The sequence below is a fragment of the Trichosurus vulpecula genome, chromosome 1, assembly GCF_011100635.1.
Source record: "Trichosurus vulpecula isolate mTriVul1 chromosome 1, mTriVul1.pri, whole genome shotgun sequence".
NCBI lineage: Eukaryota > Metazoa > Chordata > Mammalia > Diprotodontia > Phalangeridae > Trichosurus > Trichosurus vulpecula.
Genome location: NC_050573.1, coordinates 447,020,202 through 447,045,146, shown reverse-complemented (window position 1 = coordinate 447,045,146; position 24,945 = coordinate 447,020,202). Strand labels below are relative to the sequence as shown.

The 24,945-nt window shown below is 37.5% G+C and overlaps 2 protein-coding genes across 4 annotated transcripts in view; one reads left to right on the top strand and one right to left on the bottom strand.

Moving 5' to 3' along the window:
• Window positions 1–2,881, bottom strand: part of LOC118854150 (adenylate kinase isoenzyme 6) — a 10,006-nt gene extending 7,125 nt beyond the window's left edge. Inside the window, exons 1-2 of the mRNA XM_036764492.1 lie at window positions 2,557–2,881; window positions 1,006–1,098 (exon numbers count right to left, since the gene is read on the bottom strand). Coding sequence (XP_036620387.1) covers window positions 1,006–1,098; window positions 2,557–2,584 — 121 coding nt within the window. The 5' untranslated portion in view covers window positions 2,585–2,881. The remainder of the gene's footprint in view (window positions 1–1,005; window positions 1,099–2,556) is intronic.
• RAD17 (RAD17 checkpoint clamp loader component) lies at window positions 2,768–24,945 on the top strand. 3 transcript variants are annotated; one of them, XM_036764467.1, is made up of 17 exons: window positions 2,768–3,065; window positions 5,177–5,282; window positions 6,810–7,070; window positions 9,252–9,335; window positions 10,072–10,228; window positions 11,273–11,409; window positions 11,934–11,986; window positions 12,070–12,195; window positions 12,292–12,361; window positions 14,509–14,620; window positions 16,540–16,734; window positions 19,583–19,668; window positions 19,765–19,911; window positions 20,400–20,549; window positions 21,997–22,117; window positions 23,367–23,424; window positions 24,069–24,945. In XM_036764467.1, exons 2-17 carry the CDS (start codon window positions 5,241–5,243, stop codon window positions 24,343–24,345), a joined length of 2,076 nt encoding a protein of 691 aa, XP_036620362.1. In that variant the 5' UTR covers window positions 2,768–3,065; window positions 5,177–5,240; the 3' UTR covers window positions 24,346–24,945. The 3 variants fall into 3 exon arrangements, with proteins under 3 accessions (XP_036620362.1, XP_036620370.1, XP_036620375.1); XM_036764475.1 differs by having other exon boundaries at window positions 2,931–3,162; XM_036764480.1 differs by lacking the exon at window positions 2,768–3,065 and adding an exon at window positions 4,043–4,061.

Below are 24,945 nucleotides of genomic sequence, written 5' to 3'. Positions count from 1 at the left end.
CAAGAATCTATTGAAGAGCTGCAGGTGTTTAGTCTTGGGAAATCTAAATTAGGGAAGACAGGATAGCTGCCTCCAAATACCTAAAGGAACTGTTCTTCTGACAAAGAAGGTAGAAGTAGGAGCAAAAGAGAAGTTGGAGAGAGACATACTTTAGCATTATTTTAAGAAAAACTTCCTAATATTGTTGTTCAGTTGTTTCAGTCATGTTTGACTCTTCGTGACCCCATTCAGGGTTCTCTTGGCAAAGATACTGGAGTGGTTTGCCATTTCCTTCTAATAATAATAATCCTTCCTGATAATAAGAGCTACTTCAAAATGGAATGGGTCGCCTTGGTACATAACAGATCTCCTTCATTAGAGGTTTTTAAGTAATGGCTAGATGGCCATTTATTGGGAAGGTTGTCGAGAAGATTCTCTAGATGTCTAAGGTCCTTTTCAAGTCAAATTCTAAAAGTGCATGAAAAATATATTTAGGTGGTGCAAGCAGAGAAACTGAGCTGCCATTACAATGCCAGAAAACAAAATAAAAAGTCTGGCTCAGAAAATTATACACATTTGTTGAGTACTCATCAGCTGTTTTTAAAGAAAAAATAAATACCTCAGTTAATAATTGAAAATTTTCATAAAAGGCCACCTTCCCTTACCACCTCCTCCCAGCTCTTCCTGCCATTATTAAGTTTAAAATAGTAAGTTGATTTCTTCTGTCAAGACTTGACATTAGAAACTTTCTGTGTGGGCATGGATGACGAAATCTATTTAGAGGAAGAGACATGAAATAAGGCTGGAAAAAGTAGGGTGGCATAATACCATAGAAGGCTCCAAGTGCCATGCAAAGGAGTTTGGAATTGGTTAGCTAAAGGCAGATACTGTAGATTTACTACTCTGCAACATAGAATCAATTAAGGTGAATCTCTTCATCGTGCCTTTACATCATCATATATTCTATTTATTTAAATCACAACACATCTATGATGCAAAGTTGCCTTTGACAGGTATAAAGTTTACCTTCTTGTGCTAAGTCACCCACATTAATGTATGTCAGTCCTGTTCTTGATGCAAGTTCTTTACCTAGTGTGGTCTTTCCAACCCCTGGTGTACCTGTAAGACAATTCACAAAAAATATCTAAGGTTAACATTTAACGGGGAAAAATGAGAGACAAGAGTAACACCTTCTTAAGGAACAGATATTTAGGGTTAGAAGAGATGCTAGAGATCATCCAGTTCCTACTCCTCTTTTCACAGATGAGAAAACTACTGAGAAATGAAGGGGCTTGCTCAAGATCACAAAGGTAGCAAGATCACTGAGCAGCACAGCTAGGATTTAAATTCAAGTGTCATGATTCTAAATTCAGCCCTCTTTCCAAGATATATGCTGTCAAACACTCATTAGACAGATGCTATTTACTATGGTCTTTTTCTGAAGTAAGAACAGAGCCCAAAGATACAAAATATTTTTTGAAACTCAGGTGCCTGTCACATACCATCTTCAGACTGCTGTTCTTGTAAAAGAATGCATAATTATTTACTCTTATGGAGAAACTTTTTTAAATGCCCCTGCCAAACCAACTGCTAATTTTACTTTTTAACCCTGACAGCTTAATGATGGTATCAAAGTTAACTGGCCAGCATATGGTCCACTTTCCATTTCTGGAACTTAAGTATTCTCACCTGCAAATAAGATTGTCCTAGAATACCTCTTCTGGGAAGATTGGTCTGTTAACTTCTTACTTGGGTTACCCAAAAGTTAACTTCTTGGGCATCTCAAAGGTTACATAAGATATAAACATTCATTTATGTAGATAATACAAGTATTTAATACATTTATGAAAATAATACAAAACTAATCTCAGCGATGCACAGATCAGGTATGTGTGATCTTTAGAAATATCTGTACTACCTATGATTTTATAATTGGGTCACAACGATGAGCTGGGCACAGGAATTTTGCTACGGCTAAAAGTAGAAACAAATTTCTTTAAAAGGCAGTGGCACATCTACTCTAAGGAAATGACAATAAACCAACCACTCAACAGCCTCAATCGGCCTCGTAAGGACGTAGGTGTTGATCCAAGCCATTTGTCGGGGGAGAAGGCACTACTATGTTTCCCCTTTAAACCAATCACTTAGACATCCTTTAGTATGATCCAGGACGTGGCAGACAGATAACCAACAGTGAGAACACCAGGGTTCTAAGTCTCGTGGGCAGGTCGTTTCCATGCATTGTTGGGGGGTCAGATGCCTTCCAGGCTTCAGTTTCCCCATGGGTAAATCGAGACTAGACTAGCTGAACGATCGCCAAGCTCTACGTCCTGCGGATGCCCAGGACAGACGCCTTTACTCGTCCATCCTCGCGTGGGAAGATGAGAGATAAAACGGGGGATCCCGGACTGACCAACCGAATTAACGTTTCCAGCCCCAGGGCTCCCCTCAACACCCTCGCCTCACCGCGCCCCCCCACCCCCACCCCGGGCCGTGACTCCGAGAAAGGAACTCATCCAGCCCCGAAGCCGCGCCCCGCCAGCCCCAGCCCCTCGCCACCCGAGCCACAGCCCTGACCCGTGAGCAGGATGTTGGGCAGCCTCATGGTCGCGGTGGCGCCGGCTCCGCCCCGGTGGCCTGCTCTCCACGAGGGAGCAGCAGGCAGAAGAGGTTAGACAGGAGCCGAGGGGGCGGGCCCAGGGTCCTCGAGCACCCGCTCGGCGCACTCTCCGGGACTCATCACCTCGCCCCGCCCCTCCCGCCCATTGGTGAGCAGCCCCTCTATGACAGCGCCTCAGAGCAAATCCAAGCCGACGGGCCCACAGTCTGCGCGCCGCCAGAACAGGCAATGCCCAGGACAGCCCAGACGGCCGGCTCCTTCTCCTCTTCCCCCCCTCCCCTCTAGCGCCGTCGCCTAGGCGCCAGCCGCCGTGGGAGGCCCCCCTGCCGGGAGGTGGGGCCTCAGCGTGGGCTCCCAACTTGGCCCCGGGAGTGCCGTTTGGCTGCCGCCCCTGGACTTGGGCCGTAACCGCCGCCTCCCCCGGGGAGGGGGGGGATGCCGCAGGGTCACTGCCCGCTGCCTGCAGGTGAGACCGCCGCGAGAGAGGAGCCCCTGCCCGTTGCGCTGCGTTGCCGAGCCGGCCCTTTGCCCGCGGCCCCATGGTGACCCGGAGCCATTTCGAGGTCCGGCCGCGAGCAGCCACCAGCGCGGGGGTAGGGGGGAGGAAGAGTACGGATGCCGGGAGGGAGCGGGCGTCGGGCGAGCGAGCGACATCTGGGGGACTGCGGGATCAGGTTCGGGCCGAGCGGCTACTGATGAGAAAGGCTCGTCAGCCCGGGTTTTTTTAAAGGATTCTGGGGTCCTCGTAATAAGCAAGCTGTCCGTTACTCTGCACGCCCCCTGCGTCGGAGCGCACCGGAAGTTCCTTTTTCTGTGTTTCCTCACAATGAGAAGTGACCCGGGGAGAGGGAAGTAGCGAGTTCTCATCCCCGGGCAGTGAGAGGTAGTGAGCTCCCCATCCCCGGGGTCTCTTGTTGGATGACCCCTCGTTGGGCAAATCTTGTAGACTGGATTCTCGCTTCATGTAGCGGGTCGGGGGCCTTTGAGGTTCCTTCCAGCTGTAAAAGTTGTGTGAGCGAGTGTTTTGAAGTCAAGAAATTTAGCATTTCGCCCCTGCTTGAAAATGCCTTCAGCCGAGTGCACCGGGTGTTTGTGCATGTGTAATTTCCACTCATTGGACGGCTGTGTGTTGTTTTTTTTTTTAAGTTTATGTGTGCCTTAAACAGGACTGGCTCTGCACACTTGCAGGTCCTAAACTGCCAGATATCCAAGCTTTGTGCTTTCTTTCGAGGAAAAAAAAAAACCAGGATTTTCGAAGAAAACATTTTTTTAAATATGAGAAAGCCCAATGCTTTAAGGAAAAAAAAAAAAGGTGCCGTGGATAATTTAAACACTTTTGTTCAGAAGTAGCGTATTCGATTTTATTGGCTTTTATTTTCCAGGAAACCAAGCACTTTTACTCCGATTTGAAATAATACTTTGAAATTTTCCCTTCAGGACTCCATGGGAACTACCCTTCTCTGTAGGTGCTCAATAAGTGCTTGTTAAATGATTCTCATTTCTTGTATCCAATAGTTGTATCCTGTTTTGTTGTTCGATTGTGTCCAACTTCTCGTAATCTCGTGGGCCATAGCACACCAGGTCCTTCCATCCTCCACTATCTCTTGAAGTGCATCCAAGCTCCTGTTCGTTGCTTCCATGACTCATCCTCTGCCATCCCCTTCTCCTTTTCCCTTCAGTCTTTCCCACCATCAGAGTCCTTTGCAGTGAGTCTTGTCTTCCCATTGTGTGGCCAGAATATTTAACCTTCAGCTTCAATATTTATCCTTCTGTCGGATAGTCTGAATTAATTTCTTTAAGTGTTGACTGGTTTGGTCTCCTTGCCGACCAAGGAAATCTCAGAAGTCTTCTCCAGCACCACGATTCGAAAGCGTTGATCCTAGCTCCTAGCTCAGTCAGACTCAGACTTCTTATAAAGACATTCTATTGACAATGTATGAAAAGCCACAAATGACTCAGTTGCCACAGCTGCAGTTGACAATAAAATTAATATTTTGGTGTAGGTTTTTAGCTCCAACAGAAAAAATGGTTGTCTGTAACTATTACTTCTTCCCTGAGTTATACTGTTATTTGTAAATAATAACAATGAGCATTTATATCACTAGCTTGCCAAGCTTTTTATGCATGTTATTTGATTCTCACAATAACCTTATGAGGTAGATGATAATTCCATTTTACAGATGAGGAAACACATTGAGTAAGAGACTTGGCCAGGATCATTCAGGTGTTTGAGGAAGGATTTGAACTCAGGTCTTCCTAACTCCCAAGTCTAACATTATTCATTGTACTCTCTCTTTACTGATCTTAGGTAGCACTTTAAAGTTTGCAAAACAATTTTAATCCATTATCTCATTTAAGCCCCTGTGAGGTAGCTAGTATAGATTAATTCCCATTTTAAATGTGACTGAGGCAGTAACTTGCCCATGGTCACACAGCTAGAAGACAGAAATACATCAATACAATAAATGTGTGTTTTTGAGTCATGCTTTAATTATAACTTAATATTTGTGTTTATAGTTTTCTTAATTTGGGAGAAAAGATAAAGCCTTCCACAAATATATTTTCTTTCCTTTTCAGGTGATTTATACTTTCACGTACTGCAGGTTCCATATACTACGGATGGGAACTATCAAGGTTTATAATGTCAAAAACTTCTCTTAGACGAAAGGTAGCTTCCACAAAGGTATGAAGCATTATTGGAAATAACCACAACTGGTTACAAATAAAGTCTAATACAGCAATGTCTGTCATTCAGCTCCTCTCACAAAATGCAGAAGTGGCTTAAAATGAGAACATATAGGTTGTTATTACCAGCAGAGCTGGTGCTTAGTCCTGTTGCCTTATTCTGCATGGGTGTATAGTTATCCCTTCCACATCTCCGATTAGGTGCCTAGTGCCCCTACAATCTCGGAAATGGACGTAAAATTTTTTGGCCTTCCTTTTATACCAGAGAAGTCGTCTGAATTTTTCCTTTTTCTTTTATGGGGTATTTACAGTGCCATATTGTAAAATCTGGTTTAAGTATTTGGTCATTGGCCTATGTCTTTGGCTGCCGCAAAAGTCCCTAAAAATTCCCATTTAATTTCTTATGGTGAACCTCAGCATATTGAAACCAAGATTTAGAAAGTCGCTGTGTGGAAGGGATAACTGTACTTTGGCTTTAAGTTTGAGGAACAGGGCAAGATATGAGAGGACAGAGGTAGAACTGTTGAAATTCCTAGTTATCTTTCTGGGTTAAGTGCTCTTAACTTTTTCACTGACTCTAATTTTAAGTGAATCATTTAAGTATTTCCTGTAAGATGGAAATAAAAATTCTGCATTGTATTATGTTAATTAGAGAATCAATAACAAAATACTTTTTAGAGGAAAGTTGTTATACTCATTCCTTTTAGCAAGTTCTGCATTAAAGAGGCAAATAATTTGGACAAATTATTCAGAGTTGGCAAGGGTGCTGAATTTTGATAGATTTTTCTACATTTAAAAGTATTGGTAACAGTAACCATTGTGATTAGGACATAAGAAAATCCATCCTAAAAATTTTAGTTCTTAAAATAATCATGTTGAGTTTGTAAGTTGAACTCTCTTACTACTGATTTCTAAGTGTTATGTAAATAAATAATTACATAAAAGAGAAATAAAGGAGGCACATGTACACATTTAATTTTTATCCTTGTATTCCCAGAACAATGCCTGGCACATAATAGGAACTAACTTAACTATTTGTTGGATCGTTTTGACATTTCATTTATTAGGGATGAATCTCAATTTTCCTTAAACTCTTGACTCTCTTATATACTCAAATATTAGATGTTCTGTACAGTGAAGAAGCATATCAGGCTATAATTACAAAATGTGTAAACTGCTAAATGTTTATTCTTGTTCACAAAAGTTCAAAGGTAATGTAGCTTGTTGAAATGATACTACTATAGTTAGTATGATGTCAGCCACAGAATGTTGATTTGCATCCCCATTATTGCTAGATAGTTTGAATTTTTATGTGTAAAATAAAGATGATACCACAAACATTACTTATAACTACAAAAAACCGCACCTTATTTCAATTACTGTAAGGGAATATGTTCCAAGTCAGTATCGTAAGTGTGTAATTGGGAGATGTTCTAGAAACTTATATACTATATTAGGGATGGGGGAAGTGGAAAGGAAAAATATTATATAGTCATACTATTTACATTGATTTTTTTTCCCCCAGATAACCAACTGGGTAGAGCCTTCATTTGATGATTTTGTTGGAAACACAGACATCTCTTCTGCTCTTACAACTGCATCTGTGGGAGTAAATAATTTTCATCAGAGAAGAAAAGATCTGTCTTCCTCATTAGAAAGTAGCAAGTTTGTAGCTAGAAAAAAAGGAAAATCATCTTCCTCAAAGCAGAGTAGTGTTGAAGCAAATTTAAATGAAAATCTGTCTGAAAATGAACCATGGGTTGATAAATACAAACCAGAAACTCAGGTACAAAATCATTTCATCATTTGTAGGAGGTAAAATTTAACAGGGAACTGAAAATAACACCAGTTTGGATTATGAAAAGCATTTCATGATGTAATTTTTTTAAAAATCCTTCTAAATGGCCTATGGCATTTATGGGTTTTGTTTATATAATTTTTTTCTTACACTGAGATCTCTCTTTTTTTCCCCAAATAGTTATTCCTTACTATACATGTTCCTTAGTGTTTTTCATGAATCTTGATTTAGCTCAAATGCGGGATTTATTCAAGCCATAAAAAGAAATAATTTTTCTCCCTCTTCTTCCACCCAACTCAGTTTTAATTTTAACAACTTTTATGAGTTGGAAGAAAAAAAAGCAATTCATTTCTGTTGATAAGTTTTCCATTATGAACTGTCCTAAAGCATTATGATTTAATAGCATCAGCAAACCAATGAAGCTATGAGCTCCATCTGGTGGCATCTTCGCAGGATCATTGCTTTTATATTCATTATCAGTCAATTGGCCTTTCTGAATCTTCTGTACATTTTAAAATCTAAGTTGAGAATTGTTGGGTGTTGAGTACCCTGTGTGTCCACCGTGGTCTCTGGACAAATTCCATTTTTCCTTCCCATTACAATTGTTTACTTTGTGTTTCTAAATTTTCATTCTTGAGATTTCATCTCCTTCTTAGGTTGACTTGCCCTGAAGTTAAAACTCCATGGGATCTTATCTATCTTTCCTCTGAACTCTTTAAAATCTGCTTTTCAAAAATCTAGGGTACATTTCAGACTATGTTTCTTCTTTATCACAAACTAAGTTTGAAGGCTCATTTCTTCCCCAAGATTCCCATTATTCAGCACAAACCACCAGTTCCAGAAAAGTATTTCCCCTTGTGGGTTCTTTTTGAAGGATGGATTTATCACTAAGGAAAATTAAGAAGTTCTTAGTTCTGCTTTTGGCAGAGAAAACTCCAGTAGATGTCTAGATAATTGAAGTGCCTCCATCAATACAACCATTTATTTTTTCTCCCTCCTACCTACCCAAACCATTGGGGAGAAAAGCCCAAAAAACTTGTAACGGATAGACATAATCAAAACAGATTTCCACATTTATCATATCTGAACATATATATCTCATTCTGTATCTTAAGTCCACCACCTCTCTTTCAGGGCATATATAGCATTCTTCGTTACTGCTCTGGTAGAATTAATATTAGTTAGATCAGAATTAAGTATTTCAGAATTGTTTGTTTTCACAGTGTTATTGTTGTAAAAATTGTTCTCCTGATTCTGCTCATTTCAGTCTGTTCATACAAGACTTCCCAGGTTTCTCTGAAATTGTCCCTTTGGTCATTTCTTATGGCAGAGTAGTATTCCATTACATTCGTATACCATAATTTGTTCAGCTGTTCTACAAGTATGCCTATTCCCTTGATTATACCTCCTTAATATATAATGCTACCCTATTCCCAACCCCTTTTTCTTTTGAATAATGTATTCTTATTCAGACCCATTGTCCAGTCATTGGGTATCCTTTCACTAAGTTTCAGTGATACCTAGTAGATCAAACTTACCTCCTTGAATCCTATAGGACTTCTCTTTTCTCTCATTTGTTTTGCCTAAATCTTGGGCATTTGCACATAGATACCTGACACCTTGAGTTTTACTACTAGTTCCTGTCCTTGATTTTTGTCTCTTGTGAATTTGTATCCCAACTCTATTCTTTCTTCTTTGTGGCTACTCTCTCTAATACCTATCTTAGTGGATAGACATAGGCATTCTTCTCCATCTCCTGTCCCTTTCAGCTTAAAATCTTTTAGATTTGATTTGTAAGATACCTTCTTTATAAATTCTTACCAACCCCTCCTAGGTGTACTCCATCCCTGATATCAGGGTGTGTTCCAACCCCATACTGTATGTAATGATCCAGAATTCTGAATCCCATTTTCAAACACCCACTTTACATCCTTTGACCATTTGTTTATTGAACAGTTTATTACTAGTCTATTTCATTATCTGTTTAGCATTGGTACTACTCAAATTTTATTCATTTAACTTTGAAGCCTTCAGTACATACACTACCTCCCAGAGTAGTTTTGAGGAAAGTGTAAAAATTTTAAGCACTATATAAATGTGAGTTATTATTTATTACTTTTAAATCAAAATATATTTTAACAGTTCTTAAACTTTCATATTTCATGCCAGAATGAACTTGCTGTTCATAAGAAGAAAGTTGAAGAACTTGAAACCTGGTTAAAAGCTCATGTTTTTGAAAAGCAACCAAAATTGGTAATTAAAAATTAGTCATAATCTCATTTTAAAATGCTTTGTAATTGTTATACTGCTTTGTGGTTTGTAGTCAGAAGTTAAATATATGTAGTTATTTCTGAAGTTTGTTGGAACTGGGAATCAGTAAGAATTCATTAAGTACCTACTTTGTCCCAGACCCCACCATAGGTAGGTCTGGAGGGACAGTGACAAAAATGAAACAGTCCCTGCCCTCAAGGAGATTACATTTTATCTTAAGAGACTACAAGTGTATACAAACTAATTACAAAGTAATTTGGTGGAAGAAAGCCCAAGTAAGCAGGGACAGGGGGGAGGGCAAGAAGGGATTAGGAAAGGATTCATGTAGAAGGTGGCACTAAAAAGCTGAGCTTGAAAGGACATAAGCTATTCTAAGAGGTGGCTATGAGAAGAGAGAGCATGCTGGGCATGGTGGACAGCCAGTGCAAAGGCACAGGGATGGGAGATAGAGAGTGTCTGAGACTGTGGTGTTAGACTCAAATAGAAACCTCTCTGTCAGCTGCATGGTGACTTAGAGAACCACAAATTAATATTATCTATATTCTATTGCATTTTTATTTATTTTGTTAAACATTTCCCAGTTACATTTTAATCTGGTTTGGGTTTCACTTCTATTATGTTAGCATAAAGAAGTACTAAGTAAGATTAAAGAAATTGTTATTCTGGCATATTTCATCAAGATTTTTCATTTTTAATGTATAATATTTGTTTGTTGTAGGGTGGATCTATTCTGATAATCACAGGTCCTCCTGGATGTGGAAAAACAGCAACTCTACAAATACTAGTTAAGGAGCTTGGTATTGAGGTACAAGAATGGATTAACCCTGTTTTTCTAGACTCCAGAGAACATGATATGAAGGGCAGGTTTAATTATGGTGAGATTTATTTTGTTTTTGAATGGAGAGGGAGGGGCACTTCCTCTGTTGAAAGCAGATGGGAAGTTCATCCTGTATCTCATAGTCTCCAGTGCTGCTGCTACTGGATAAAAAGTTCTTGGGTGTGAAGTTAGGAGTTGTCACCAAAACTAGCCTCACACTCCTCCTCAGAACCCAAAGAGGGTTGAATTTAGAGTCAGAGGATGGGGAAGTGTTCAAATCTTGGCTTTACCACTGACTGACTACCTGTGGGACCTTGGCTACTCTATCTGGATCTTAATTTCCTTATGTGAAAAAGAGGGAGATGAATGAGATGGTCTTTGAGGTTTCTTCCAACTCTAAATCTGTTATCTTCCCAACACATTCAGGGTCATAGTAGTGGCCAGGGCGAACTATAGTTGTGCTTTCCTTTCTCTCAGCACTGTTTGATCATGGCATTTAATGTGAGTAACATGACAAGAGGGTGGAGTATTCCATGATACTAATGAGATTATTTTGACTGAGGCAAGAAACCTCTCTCTCATAGTAGACTGGGAATTAAGGGCTTTTTGGAGGACTTAAGACTTTGTTATTATTATTTTTTAAATATCTAGAAATCTACCTGAATTAACTCTTCTGTTTATTATGGGTAGGATTTTTTAGGCTTTTATTTTTTTCAGTTAGAAAAAACAATCTTCCCTCCTTACCCACATGAATAGGTGTCAAGAAAGACAATGGAATAAGTCCAGCTAAAGTCCTCAGATGTACCTGAGGATCTTAGGAGAGGCAACAAAGATTGTTCCTCAAAATCTTAGAGCTAAAAGGAACCTTAAAAATCATTTAGTCTTAACCTCCTCCTCATGTTCAGGGGTAGAGACTGAAATCCACAGAATTTAAGTGATTATTTTTCCAAGGATATTGCTAAATGGTACAGCAGAAGCTAGGACTCATAGTAATGTCTTTTGACAGCCATTTACTGAACACTTGAACAACTGTCCTAAACAAAAGACATAGATCATTTATGTGTTTTCTGATTTGTTGACAAGAAAAATGCTTTCTTTTCAGAATCAAGTTTCCATATGGTTCCTAGTCAGTCTCAGATGACTATTTTTCAGGAGTTTCTGTTGAGAGCAAATAAATATAACAAACTACAGATGCTTGGTGATTGTCTGCACACTGATAAGAAGATTATTTTGGTTGAGGTAAAAAAAAATCTTGAAAAGTTATACCTGCCCCCCAAAGTTAGGTGTTTCTGTCTTATCTGAATAATATCTGAATAATATCATGACATTGTCATGCTATTAAGTAGAAATAATACTTGGGTATAAAAGCTTAGGTTTATATCATACTAAGAGTCCTAAGTAATTTGTCATTGATGTGGGATTGAGAAACACAGAATGGCTTGATTGTAAGATTAGATGAATTTTAGCATAGGAAGACATAATGTGCATTTTAACAGTTTACTGTTATATTATCAGTGAAAGTAGTTTGTTATCAACCACCTAGTTTAGTAGTTTTTTGTGAATAGTAGTTTATAAGTGAAATTCCTGTTGACTGATGGATACTTTAATAAATCGTCCTGTATTCTCCTAGTTCTTTTGAAAAACAAATTGGAACAAAAAAGTTAAAGTAAGTTGGAGAGAGGCTTTACTTGGTAGTTTGTCTATTTATAAAAAGTATGTCTGCAATTAGAATTGGATTAATTTTTGTGCTGTGTTTTCAATAGGATATGCCTAATCAATTTTATAGAGATCCAAGTACTTTACATGAAATACTAAGGTAAGTTTCAATGACATTTACTAGAGCTCCAAATTAATAGTTGACATGATTATAATGTCTAATTTCGCTGCCTGTCATTTTAGGAGATTTGTGCAGCTAGGGCGATGTCCTCTTGTATTTATAATCTCTGATAGTCTCAGTGGAGACAGTAGTCAGAGATTACTGTTCCCCAAAGAAATTCAAGAAGAGTGTTCTATATCAAATATTAGGTAAGATGATTTCTTTACACCTCCTATAGCATTCAGAGAAAGATTACATCTTTCGAATGTCATTAACTACTATTTTTCTTTATAAACATCTGACAGTTTCAACCCTGTGGCACCAACAATTATGATGAAAGTTCTTAGTAGAATAGCAGCATTAGAAGCTAATATGGTAAGTTTCAAACATTGATAACATTTATGTAGTAATGTCATTTTTAAAGGATTTCCTACTAAACTCTTCGTTTCCCATTTAAATTTCTCTTTTTTGGGTCTGCTGTATTATAAATTATATCCATTACATTAATTGTACTATGAGTTCAACACTTGCTTTTAAGTAATTTAGAATTCAGTAGTTTGGCTTCACTACCACCATATTCTGTGAACATGAGAAAGTCACTTAACTATTCATTTTATCCTCCATTCAACAGGCTACTAACCCAGCTATCTACCAATAAAGGTGTCAGAAATTGTGTACATTGGAGGTTAGTTGATAAACTGTCACAACATGGCATGCAGTCTCTTGCATACAGGCCTGTCAACTTAACCAACACACATTTCTTAAGTAACTGTTCCAGGTATTAGGAAACAAATACAAAACTTAATAGTACCTGCCTTCAGGGAACTTACATTCTACCCCATCTAGACAGAGAATTGAATAAAAAGGAAGTTCATTTTTAAGAGAAAAAGAGTGTAAACAACTGGGAGAATCAGGAAAGCCCTTTTTTTCGGAGGAGTGTATTGTGCTCAAAGGAAACTCGGGTTCCAAGGGGCAGAGGTGATGAGTATTCCAGGCTTGGGAAAAACTACTTGGACCAGTGACAGAGACAAGAAATGAAAGGTTTTGTAGGGAAGAGCTAACGGGGCATTAACTCTATGAAATAAAACTGGATAGGAGTAGATGTGAGCTACATAATAAATGGGTTTCAGTGGCAGGATGAAGATGTTGTCATTCAGGATAAAGAGTCATTGAAGATGTTAGAGTGGGGAAATGACATGGTCACATCTGTGTATCAGAAATATCAGTTTTGTAACTGAGTAGGATGGATTGGGAGAAGGGATACTGGAATATAAGAGAGCAGTTGGGTGTCTATTGCCCCAGTGAGAGGTGATGGCCTGATTAGAGTGGTAGCTGGTAGGGAGAGAAGGGAACAACGGGAGAGGTTTTGTGAAGGTAGAATCAACAAGATTTGGAAACTAATAGGACTTGGGGAATGAAGAGCAGTGAAAAGGTGAGGATAACTCCAAGGTTGCAAACTGGTAGTACTCCAACAGCAATAGAGAAGTTCAGAAGAAGGAAGGATAGATTTATGGAAAATAAGATGAGTTCCATTTTTTAACATGCTAAATTCAAGGTGTCCTTTGGACATTGACATGAATGTCCAGCAGGCAATTGTTAAAGTTATGGCAGAACCTTCTTAGGGAGTTGTGTTGGGAAACATATTGTAATAGAAAAGCCGTACTATCCATCCTACCTGTAGCAATACCTGGTTTGCCCATCCAAAATTAATCTCTCCTTTCTTTGAACTCTGGTTAATGTTTGGAGCCAAGGACTTACCAGTCAAGAGAGGGCCTCTGGATAGAGGCAACTCTGAGCTGCTATTGAGGAGGTGCAACAAGGAATGAAGTGGCTATTTATCTTAATGGTATTTACTAAAGTACTTGTTCAGGAACTATGAATAATACTTGAATGTGATAGAAATTTATTCTTGTCTCATTATTTACGACTGGAGTTCTTAACTTAGGGTCCATCACTTCTTTTTTAATGTGTTGACAACTATTTTGGTTTACTTGATTTCCTTGGTAATCCTATATATTTTATGCTGTTGAAAGAAATTATTCTGAGAAGGGGTCCGTAGGTTTCACCAGACTGTTCAAGGGGTCCACGACACACAAAAAAGTTAAGAATCCCTAATCTCAGGTAACATTTTGCTCTGAGCTTGCTTCTAAGGAAGCTTTAGACTATAAAACTTTACACTTTGTGGCTTCTTAGTACTGAGAATAGATAAATTTGTTGAAAACTTTAGTGTAGGGAATTATCAATATCTATTCTATTATTTCATAGAATAGTAATAGGATAGTTTTTAAATAGCATAATTGCAGTAAAGATAAATATAATTCATACTCTGTAATTTATATTAACTTCGATGTGAACTTAATAGGTGACTACTAATTAACTATAAAGCACTGTTGCATTTTCACTTGAATGATACCTTGGCAGTCAATCCTGTAAGATGGAGGTCTTTTCTAGTGTGCCAGTGTGCCCCTCATTTTCTTCAGTACTTCAGGATATAATGTTGGTTTTTCTCTTTCTTATTTAAGGGTGGAGGAAAAATTGTTGTCCCTGACAAGCCATCTTTAGAGTTGCTTTGTAAAGGATGTTCTGGTGACATAAGAAGTGCAATAAATAGTCTCCAGTTTTCTTCTTTTAAAGGTAAATATAAGTTATAAATCTGTTTATATAAGTGTTTATATAACTTTTATATAAGTGAAGATGGTATTTTCTTAGTCAATAGTGAAGTGAAATAAAATTGTAAAAATGTAGCAATTTGAAATGGTATTGTTTAGTCCCTAAACAACTGAAATATAGCCAGAAGTTTGTTTTTTTTTAAAAATGGGAATGTCCAGTGTGCAGTTGGATTGCAAGATAAAGGGAGTGTTTGTGAACATGTACACAAGGTAGTCATGTGAGCAGCGTTTTTACCTGGTACCAAACCTCATTTACTTTGCTGAGTTCACTACAAAGTTTTCTTGCCATTTCAAGGACCACTTCCTGTAGGTGCTGTCAGACCATACTTTGGTGGAGCAATATATTAGTTGTTCTGTACATCAGTTTTATGAATTAAATGAAATTATTATTTTATATAAATCTATACTTTTTATAATGATATATTTTATTTGAATTATTTTATTGAATTCCTTTATGAATTTAAGAAATGCTAATGATTTTGAATTGTTGAGAAAAAATTTATACATACTAGTATATTTTCATACCAGTATATTTTATACATACTGGTAAAAGAAAGTTGGATTGAATTCATCTCCGAGGCTGCATATGATCATCAAGCAATAATTTAGTATTTGACTGCAAAATGAAATTATATCTTGGCTTTCTTACCTTAAATCATATTTCTTTCTGACTATCATTTGGAGAACTTTTTAAGTCCTCCAAAATATATTGGAAAAGATCCTAGAACTGTACACATTGAACTTTTGGGGGGTTTTTTGTTGTTATTTTTCAATACCTTCCAGTGAGAGACATCCCAACATGAAACTGATTCTTTGCTATGAACACTCTTTCTGTACTTTTAGAGAAATGAATTGTGAGTCTAGCATATATACACAGGGAGAATGTTTTAAAAGAAAAGAAAAAAAACCTGGGGATAAGAGATACTGAAAGAATATCCTTATAAGAGTTATCTACACATGGGTTGAAGACATCCTTACTGAAGGGATTAGAAGGAAATGGCATTGATACTTTATATCCAAACATATCTTGCAAATTATGTAATTGACTGAAGGATGTTAGAAAATACAATCCCCTACCGACCTTGTTATTTCACCATAAGAAGCATTTGATTTTGTAGAGAAAAATGCTACCTTAAAGGTTGTTCTACAAAAAGGTATCTCCTTAGTATAAGTCGAAGGAATAGGAATTTAAGTTTAAAAATAACTTTTTTGATAAAACCTTCTAATTCTCAATATCCAGCAAAGTATGAAAAACCTTAGTCACTCAAGAGAATCCAGCCTAACTCTCCATATAGGAAAAGCTGGGTGGGGAAAGGATGCCTTTTGTCCAGAAACTATTTATCTTATGGATTGCCTTTGGTCATTTATGCTGTACTTTCAATGACCTCAAATTTTTTCCTGTGGGTAGAGGATGGGGAATCTTCTTAACATCAGCATTTTTCTGGTTATACTTTGGCTGAGAGTCATGAAATCGTCTCCAAAAAATTGGGAGCCACCCAAAGGGCAGTAGAAAAGTGCATGGTGGGGGTGAGTAGGCTGCAATATATTGCCTACAAAGAAATGTACAGAAAAGTAAGATCAAGAGAAGTATATGACCAGAAAAGGAAGTGGACTATTCTTGAAGCAAGAGCTAGAAATATCCATTGTGCTACCTCCATGCACCATTGGTGTCCATTCAACATCAAGAGATCTAGAAGAACACTCTCCAGCTGGTGATTGGGAGAATGATAGACAAGAGTTCTATAGATGTGTTGTGTGGAGGGAGTACCCACATTGCTAACTTAGTTTGTAGTCATTTTCTGATTTTTTATTGAAATGTTGTCAGCTGAAATTGACTATCATTTCTACGTATTTCAGATTTATTTTTTTGTTACTTCATTGCAGGTAATTCAGGGGAGACCAATTTTTGGTCAAGGAAAAAAGGGATATCTTCAATAAAATCAGATATTTTGTTGTCAAGAGCAAAGCAGAGAAAGAGACCTAGTAGTACTTTGGAAAATCAAGAAGTCCAAGCAATTGGTGGCAAAGATGCATCTCTCTTTCTCTTCAGGGCTTTGGGAAAGATACTATATTGTAAAAGTAAGTAAGAAGCCTTGATCCTTTGGTATTTGAAATGCATGAATGTTTCCTTAATAAAATGCTAGGTTTATATAAACATAATACATTACAGTGGCATTTAGATGAACTTGTTAGTCTATCAAGAAGACAGAGGACAGACATGAACTGGCTGAGCTTTCATTTGTTTATGCAACAAACATTTATTAATGTTAGCTATAAAAAAATTTACTTTCTACGAAGGTAATTAAACACTAACAATTTTCTAGTGGATCATAGGACCTTTACTCCTATAGTTCTTTGATAGTAAAATAGTCATCCTTTTAGGTAAGGTGGTTTTTGTTTGCTATGTAAGCATTTTTAGTGACAAATGGCTTGCTACTAGCATCCTAGGCATCGTTTATTTTTAATGTTCTTATTTGACTGTTTTATGCTTTCTTTCATCCAGTGCCACCCAGTATTCACTGACATTTTTAATGTTCTTATTTGACTGTTTTATACTTCTCTTTCATCCAGTGCCATCTAGTATTCACTGCCATTTTTAATGTTCTTATTTGACTGTTTTATACTCCTCTTTCATCCAGTGCCATCCAGTATTCACTGCTCTTGTGCTACCTTTTGACTTTCCAAAGACTCACTACTTCAGAACTCTGCTTAGACTTGCCTTTTCTCACCTCCCATATTTTCTTTCCTTCCCCTACCTCTCATTTTAGGAAAAATAACAATTTAAACGTCAAGGTAAAGTAATTGACAGTGCAGGATAGATGATAGCTACAAGGAGATGATATTTATTTAAAAGTGCTTGTCATCTAAATTCTTATTAGAGTATATTTGGTAGATATTCTGGAGTAGAGTCTGTTCTAAATGACCCTTGCCCGTTGCATACTCCTCTTCCATCGTCACTGTCTAACAAATGAACAGAGATCTCACCTCTAACCATGGGTAAGGGTTTTGTCCTAGGCCCCTTCTCTTCTCCCTCTATATTACTTCACTTGGTAATCACATCAGCTCCCATGGATTTAATTACCATCTCTATACTGATGATTCTCAAATCTACCTATCCTTCCCCAGTCTCTCCTGTTGACCTCCAGTCTCACTTCTTCAGCTGCCTTTCAGACATCTCAGACTGGATGTCCTGTAGACATCTTAAAACTCAACCTGTCCAAAATGGAACTCATTATCTTTCCTCCTAAAACCTTCCCCCCACCTTCCCTATTACTGTAGATGCAGATCATCCTTCCAGTTCCTCAGGCTTCCACCCTAGGTGTCATTCTTGACTCCTCACTGTCCCCCACCCCCATATCCAATTTGTTCTGAAGGCCTGTTGATCTCACCTTTGCAACATCTTTTGAACATGTTCCCCTTCTTTCCTCTGACACTGCCACCACTGCAGTGCAAACCCTTATCACCTAACACCAGGACTACTGCAATATAGCCTGTTGATGACTGTCTGCCTCACATCTCTCCCCACCCACTCCAGTCCATCCTCCATTCAGCCACCAGAATGATTTTCCTAAATTGCGTGTCTCCCTACTCCCACTCCCTCCAGTAAAACTCCACTGGCTTCCAGGATCACATACAAAGTACTCTGATAGGCATTCAAAGCTCTTCATAACCTCCCTCCTACCTTTCTGGTCTGATTACACCCTACTCCCTACGATGTACTCTTCGAACCAGTGGTACTGACCTGGCTATTCCATGAACAAGACACCTCATCTCTTGGCCCTGGACATTTTCCCTGTCTGTCCCCCATGACTGGCACACTCTATCCTGCCATCTCCACCTGTTGCCTTCACTGGCTTCCTTTAAGTCCCAACTAAAACTCCATCTTCCATAAGAAGCCATTCCCAGCCCCTCTTAATTCTAGTGCCTTCTTTCTCATAATTATTTATTTATCCTGCATATAGCCTGTTTGTATGTATTTGTTTAGTTGTTTTCTCTCCCATTTGATATTGAAGCCCAGAGAGAAGAGGTGATTTGCCCCAAGATCACACAGCTAATGAATAGTCTTATGACTACAAATTCAGTGTTCTTTGTTATACCAATCTGCCTCCTAAGTTACCAATATAGATTCTGTCCAGATTATTGATGTTTTGAGGTAGGTAGAGTCTAATGCATAGGACCTGGACAATGGGCAAGCACTGTCACCAAGGTGATTATTCCCTCTCAGCTTCCAGATCTGCTCATGAGCAAACTCCTTGCTTTCTAGCATGGGAATAACAGCAGGTACATACTTGTGTCCTAGGCTCTGCTTTTCTTTAATGACATTTGCAAGGATGACTTAAAGAAGAGGCCATAGCTGGCTGATCCCTAGTAAGAGTAAAATGGGTCTTTGGCCTCTTGATGTATGCCTATGCTATGTACTTTCATGCTAGTCTGATTCCATATCAATGCCCAGAAGAATCATGGATCTGATTGTCCATCTTTATTCTTTTATGCTTTCTCCTGAGAAGCTGTCTCTGATCTCCAATTCTCAGCTTCTGCTTTAGATATTCTGGTTTTTTTAATTGTGGGAATACGAGGTGCTACTTCTATTCCTCACTTCTAGACTCTTTGATTTGAGCCTCACTCCATTATTTCTCTGGGTCAGGGACCATCTGCCCTGCCATTGGTCCCCAAGGTCCATAAGACCTTGCTACCTCCCCTGTGACATTCTCTGCCAGCACCTAGGTACAATCTGGTGTTTCCATGAGCTAGAGACAGAATTCTCCTTTCTGTGTTACTGTTATTATAGTTCGAGTTCCTTGAAATCAGGAACTGTCTCACTTTCCTATTTGTATTTCCAACGCTTAGCACAGTACTTGACACATAACAAGCACTTAAATGTTGCTCCATTATAATCCATCCTTAGTAATATGGAAATTATTTACAGGAACATCTCTAATGGAATTAGAATTTCCCCGGTTACCATCTCATTTGTCAGAGTATGAACGGGACACATTACTTGTTGAACCTGAGGTAATGAAACTTTGTGTAGTTTTGGATTTAAAATAAAGAAAATTTTGACTACTGCGTTTATATTAGTATGCTTACATATATATTTCTGTTGACTAGGAGGTTGTAGAAAAGTCACACATGCCTGGAGAGCTATTTAATTTATACCTTCATCAAAACTATGTAGATTTCTTCACTGAAATAGAGGATCTTGGCAGAGCCAGTGAATACATGAGTATTGCTGACATCTTCTGTGGTGACTGGAATGTAAGGCTGATGTTTTGTTTGATTGTTTCCTCATATGTAGGAAAAAGTGCAACATGCCTTTGTTTTTATCATTTGTAGTTAAACATCAAATTGTCTAATACAGTTATAGAATTTTTTCTCATTTCATTTGTGACAAAAATACAACAATAACACTAGAACTAGGAAAGCTGCATAGTCATCAAGTGATTGTTTTCGTTATACTTGACCAAGATTTTTTTAGCATCTCAATTTTATATGAAGAAATTTCAGTAACTATTTTGAGGGATGTCACTATAAAATAAAAACTAGGAAAAACCACTTCGGATGCCTTGAACTGATTCTTGAAGGTTTTTCTTTTTGATACTATAGAATTTAGAGAGCTATTATTTAAATTCTGTATGCCTGTGCCATACACCCACAATAGTAATGGACCTTTTATATCATGAGTACTTTTAGAAAGCACTTTATAGATATTATCTCATTTAATTGCATATCATTTCATTTCTTAGTCAAGGACTATACTCGGGGAATACAGTGCATCTGTAGCTACAAGAGGTGTGATGCATTCCAACAAGTCCAGAGGTTTTGCTTATTGCCACGGAGGAGGAGCAAGTTTTCGACCCTTACATAAACCTCAGTGGTTTCTGATAAACAGAAAGGTAATATTGCAGTCACTGATAAAAAGTTGTCAAGACCCACACTTTACTTAGAAACAAGCTAAAACATAAGCAACCATTTTGAATATTGAATCCATTGAGGTATTTGACAAAAGTTTTTTTTTTCCGCAAAAAAAATTTTTTTTGAGATCATGCACCTAAGGTATTTGACCAAAAAAAAAAAAACATTTAAAAATTGAGATCATGCACCTATTCTAGGTATTCATTTAAACTCAGTGCAGTGCAATGCTAGGCCCTAGGCAAATCTTGGTTTTGTTTTTGTATCCAACCTGTGATTTACCAACATAGATCTATACCTGCTTTTCCATTTATAGTCTCAGGGAGCCCAGGGTTCTGACAGTCACTTTGACCTAAAAGGTCTCGGATTCAGGTCCTACCTCGGATATATTGGAGGAGCGACAGGACTATTCAGCTGTCCTCTCAATACCCTAAGAGAGACAAAGATCAATTTATCAAGGAATTAGTGAGCATTTATTTATTGAATACCTGCTCTGAGCCAGACACTGTGCTAGGCCTAGATATCCAAATACAATGAATGAAACAATGCCTGCTCAAAAGAAGTTGACATTCTAATGGGGAAGAAAGGAAGAGATGACATCAATGAACCAAAAACAAGTGCCTCAAGTAGCTTTTATGGGTGGGGACTTTTTATGTATTCATATTAGTAAATACACAATTTTCAGAGAGAGACAGAAAGAACTAATAAGTGGAAAGATTAGAGAAAGGCCCTTGTTAGTAAGTGACATCTGAGTAATGCATTGCAGGAAATTAGGGATTCTAAGAGGCATCATTCATAGGAAAATGTGAGGCTTAGTTGGCTGAATAAAAATGTAAGATCAGCAGTTTTTTTTGTTTGAAAATTATAAATGAAGCAGCCCCTCAGGAATTTCCATCTGATTCTTCTTTGTGATCCATATGAGGAATCCTTAGAATAGCCCTGTCGAGGCAACCATATAACATAATTCAGATTGAATATTTCTTATGATTCAAGAAAATTCTTTGACGGCCAAGTGTAAAGAGAGCTTTATATGTTAAATAAGATAATGTGTAAATGGTATGTCATAGAGATGTATCATAAAACCCTGAAGGCTTTCATGTATTGGGACTATAAAGAAAATTAAGTATAATGTACTTAGATTTGGGATCCAAAGTAATTTAGGTCATGGATTTATAAATAAAATTTCCTTAATTTTACGATGATATATTTTCCTAACTCCACACCTCTTGATATGTGGAAAAGCCAAAGCTCCTATTCTAGACAGGAACATATGACATAAATAAGTCACTTAAAGGTTCTTTAAGGCAATGCTGAAGCAGTTAATAGAGGGTTTAATTTGATAATCTAAAAAGTTCTTTAAAATCTATTTTAAATGCCACAGTTTCCTTGGCAGAATTTAATAATTTTTATTTTTCTTCCTTTTATTAATAGTATCGAGAAAATTGCCTGGCAGCAAAGTCACTTTTTTCCAGTTTTTGCTTGCCCCCTTTGTGCCTTCAGACACAGCTGTTGCCATACCTGGCTATGCTAACTCATCCAATGAGAAATCAAGGTAATAATAATGGACCTAAGAATACATAATGCCGTATACCTCTCTCCTGTCAGTAGAAAGAGAAATTATTAAAAGGGAATGGTGTTGCATGTGTTCAATATTAGATGTGTTGTCTGTTTTTTGCTTAAATGTTCTGATTTGTTGCGAGGAGTAGGGTATTCAATTCTGGGGGGAGGGTAATATCCTAAAATGACTATGGTGTAAAAAAGGGGAGCAGCTTATTAGTAAAACCTTTTGAAGATGAGATCAAAGTCATAATGTGAATTTTAATTTTTCCTAAGGGTTTTTAAATAATCTTACTATATTAATTCATTTCTCAGTACTGTAGTAAATATGCCCGTTGTTTAGTGTTAAATGAACCACGAAGAACAGAGAGAGAATTCCACTCAAATTATTAGTGAGTTCTTAACCCTTTCTTTACAAATGTGTATTTCTAACAGTACCTTACCCTTAAATAACAGTTTAGCCTTAAAAGCAGTCTAGCTGTAATTCAGTTAGAGATCATAGTTTGTCGAGTTTGACTCCAAGGTGCCTAGTTTAGTTCTGGGGATGATGTGGAATTTGGGATATATAGGAACCAGATCTGAAACTATACACTATAGTGTATGGAACCCCTACATTAACCTTAGAATCAAAACTGGCTTCCTAGTGATCCTCTAAACTAGGAATGCCTTAAAGTTGTTTCATACTATAGCACTTTGTAGAATGTTAGGCAACTGCAGTAAATTCTTTGTTATTTGATTCACACTCCTGCATCTTCTCCATTATGAATCTGTACCTTTGGGACTGGAGCAGAACGCAGACATTCATGGCTGGAAGGACAGAGTGGTTTTTCTTAAAGCATTCTCCTTGTATTCTTTGGTGTCTTGTCATTACTTATGTCGTATAAAGAAAAGAAAGAAATCTAATTCCCAAAGGAGCAACTTGAAAACTAAATGATGCTCTGGAACAGAAGGCATTCTGCCTGGTATGAATGTGAAATTAAGAGAGATTGGGACCAGGAAAATGTGCTGCCCAGACAGGGGAAGCAGGAATCTCTGCCTGCACCAGGGGCAAAGACAAGTTGGGTTAACCGTAGTTTTAAGAATTTGTTGGGTAGATAAGGCAGTGTACTGAGAATTCATAAATCTGTGCATTAGTAATGTTTCTTAATTGTGTCAAAAAGTATATATGTATATATATTAGGAATTTTGTACCCTGTATATATTTGATCTAGTTTGAAATTGTCTTTTTTCTTCTCCTTTTCCAGCTCAGATTGCTTTTATCCAGGATGTTGGAAGGCTTCCCCTAAGGAGGTTTTTTGGAAGGTAACCAGAATTATTGGGCATTATTCCCTGCCTTATTTCTATTTTACTATAGTATATATTAGCAAACCCATCTAATCCAAGAAATACATTATATCTGTCATTCCAAGTCAGTGATGTTAATATCTGCAATTAGTCATAAGCTACCATAAGAAGCCATTGTCAGTATTATATAAATTTCTTTTCCTTGCCAAATTGATTTAAGCAATTGGGATTTTAAGATTAGTAGTATCTACTACTATTTTAAAATAAACACTTTTCAAATCAATAATTCTTTTGATCTTAGCTCCCTGGGGAAGAGTCAAATTTCTCCCAGTCATATACAGCTGAATGTCAGCTTCCTGAAGCATTCATTTATTGTTTGATTAGCAGTTGGTGGGTATAATCCACATCCAATTGGGATTTTACCAACAGCACCTCCTTCCATTATGGCCATGCATTGTATCATTACCATTCATGGTTAGTTTTTTAATGTTGGAGGGGAATGTTTCATTGAGGTAGATCAAAGGAGACTACTGTCTAAATAATTTCAAACACATTTAGGGTAGGAGGAAGGAAGGGAGTAGTCTTGTCAATTATCATAATTATAGCATAGTTCAAAGAACTATACTAGTCTGTTATTAATAGATGTGATGTAATTCTAACAGATTGAAAATGGAAGCTCTAACTGATAAGGATTCTGGAATGATAGACTCTGCCAGTGATGATGAGGCTAATTTTGATGGAGCACCACCTACAAAGCCACTTGTGCACATGGACAAAATCAAAACTTCAGAGACTGATACAGAAGCATCCTTATTTTTTCCTTCAAGTCAGACTAGTGGAACGGATCTGCCTGCCAGCCAGCCACAGCCTGCTACATCTCAAGGATTCATGGAGGAAGAGGGGATCACAATAGAGGAATATGACAGTGATGAAATGTAGACAAATAATCTACCTGCTGGTCACATGTTCTTTTTCAGATTCATTTTAATTTTATTCAGTGATAAATGAAGCTATTTGAATAAAGTTAATATGCTTTCAATGCTGTTGAAATGATTGTATCGTTAAAAGTCCACTTGTACGGTGTATAGTCTATACTTACATGGTGTATATGGTATGTACACTTGTATTGCTATACAAGTCCATTTATGGGACCAGTTGTACCTTTAAAAGGAAAAAATGTAAATGCAATCAGGCTTCAAAACGTTTAGCTTAAATCTGAACCTTTTTTTAGTTAAAGAAGTTATTGATAATCAAAAGACAGACAAGTATTTTTATGGAAAAGTCATGAAGTTTTTGAAAAAAACAGTAAGACCTTTTAAGTTATTTTTAAAATTTTCCACTAGTATTTATTTAGTTCTATAGGTGGTGTACAGTGGAGAGGTCAACATTTATGAACAAGTTCATGTGAAGGTTATGCTAAATATAAAAATGTGAATTAATAATGCATAATTTGGGAATATTGTACATATAAATTGTAAAACTAAAGTAGCTCACCTGTAAACTATTCAAGATGTAAATAAACTTAGAGCCTTGTTACAA

Excerpts from the sequence above, each read along its gene's own strand:
- RAD17 (XM_036764467.1), top strand. The coding sequence starts at position 5,241 with ATGTCAAAAACTTCTCTTAGACGAAAGGTAGCTTCCACAAAG. Across the intron at positions 19,912-20,399 it reads TCTTCTGTGGTGACTGGAAT|TCAAGGACTATACTCGGGGA; the intron begins GTAAGGCTGATG and ends TTCATTTCTTAG. Across the intron at positions 22,118-23,366 it reads TCATCCAATGAGAAATCAAG|CTCAGATTGCTTTTATCCAG; the intron begins GTAATAATAATG and ends CTCCTTTTCCAG.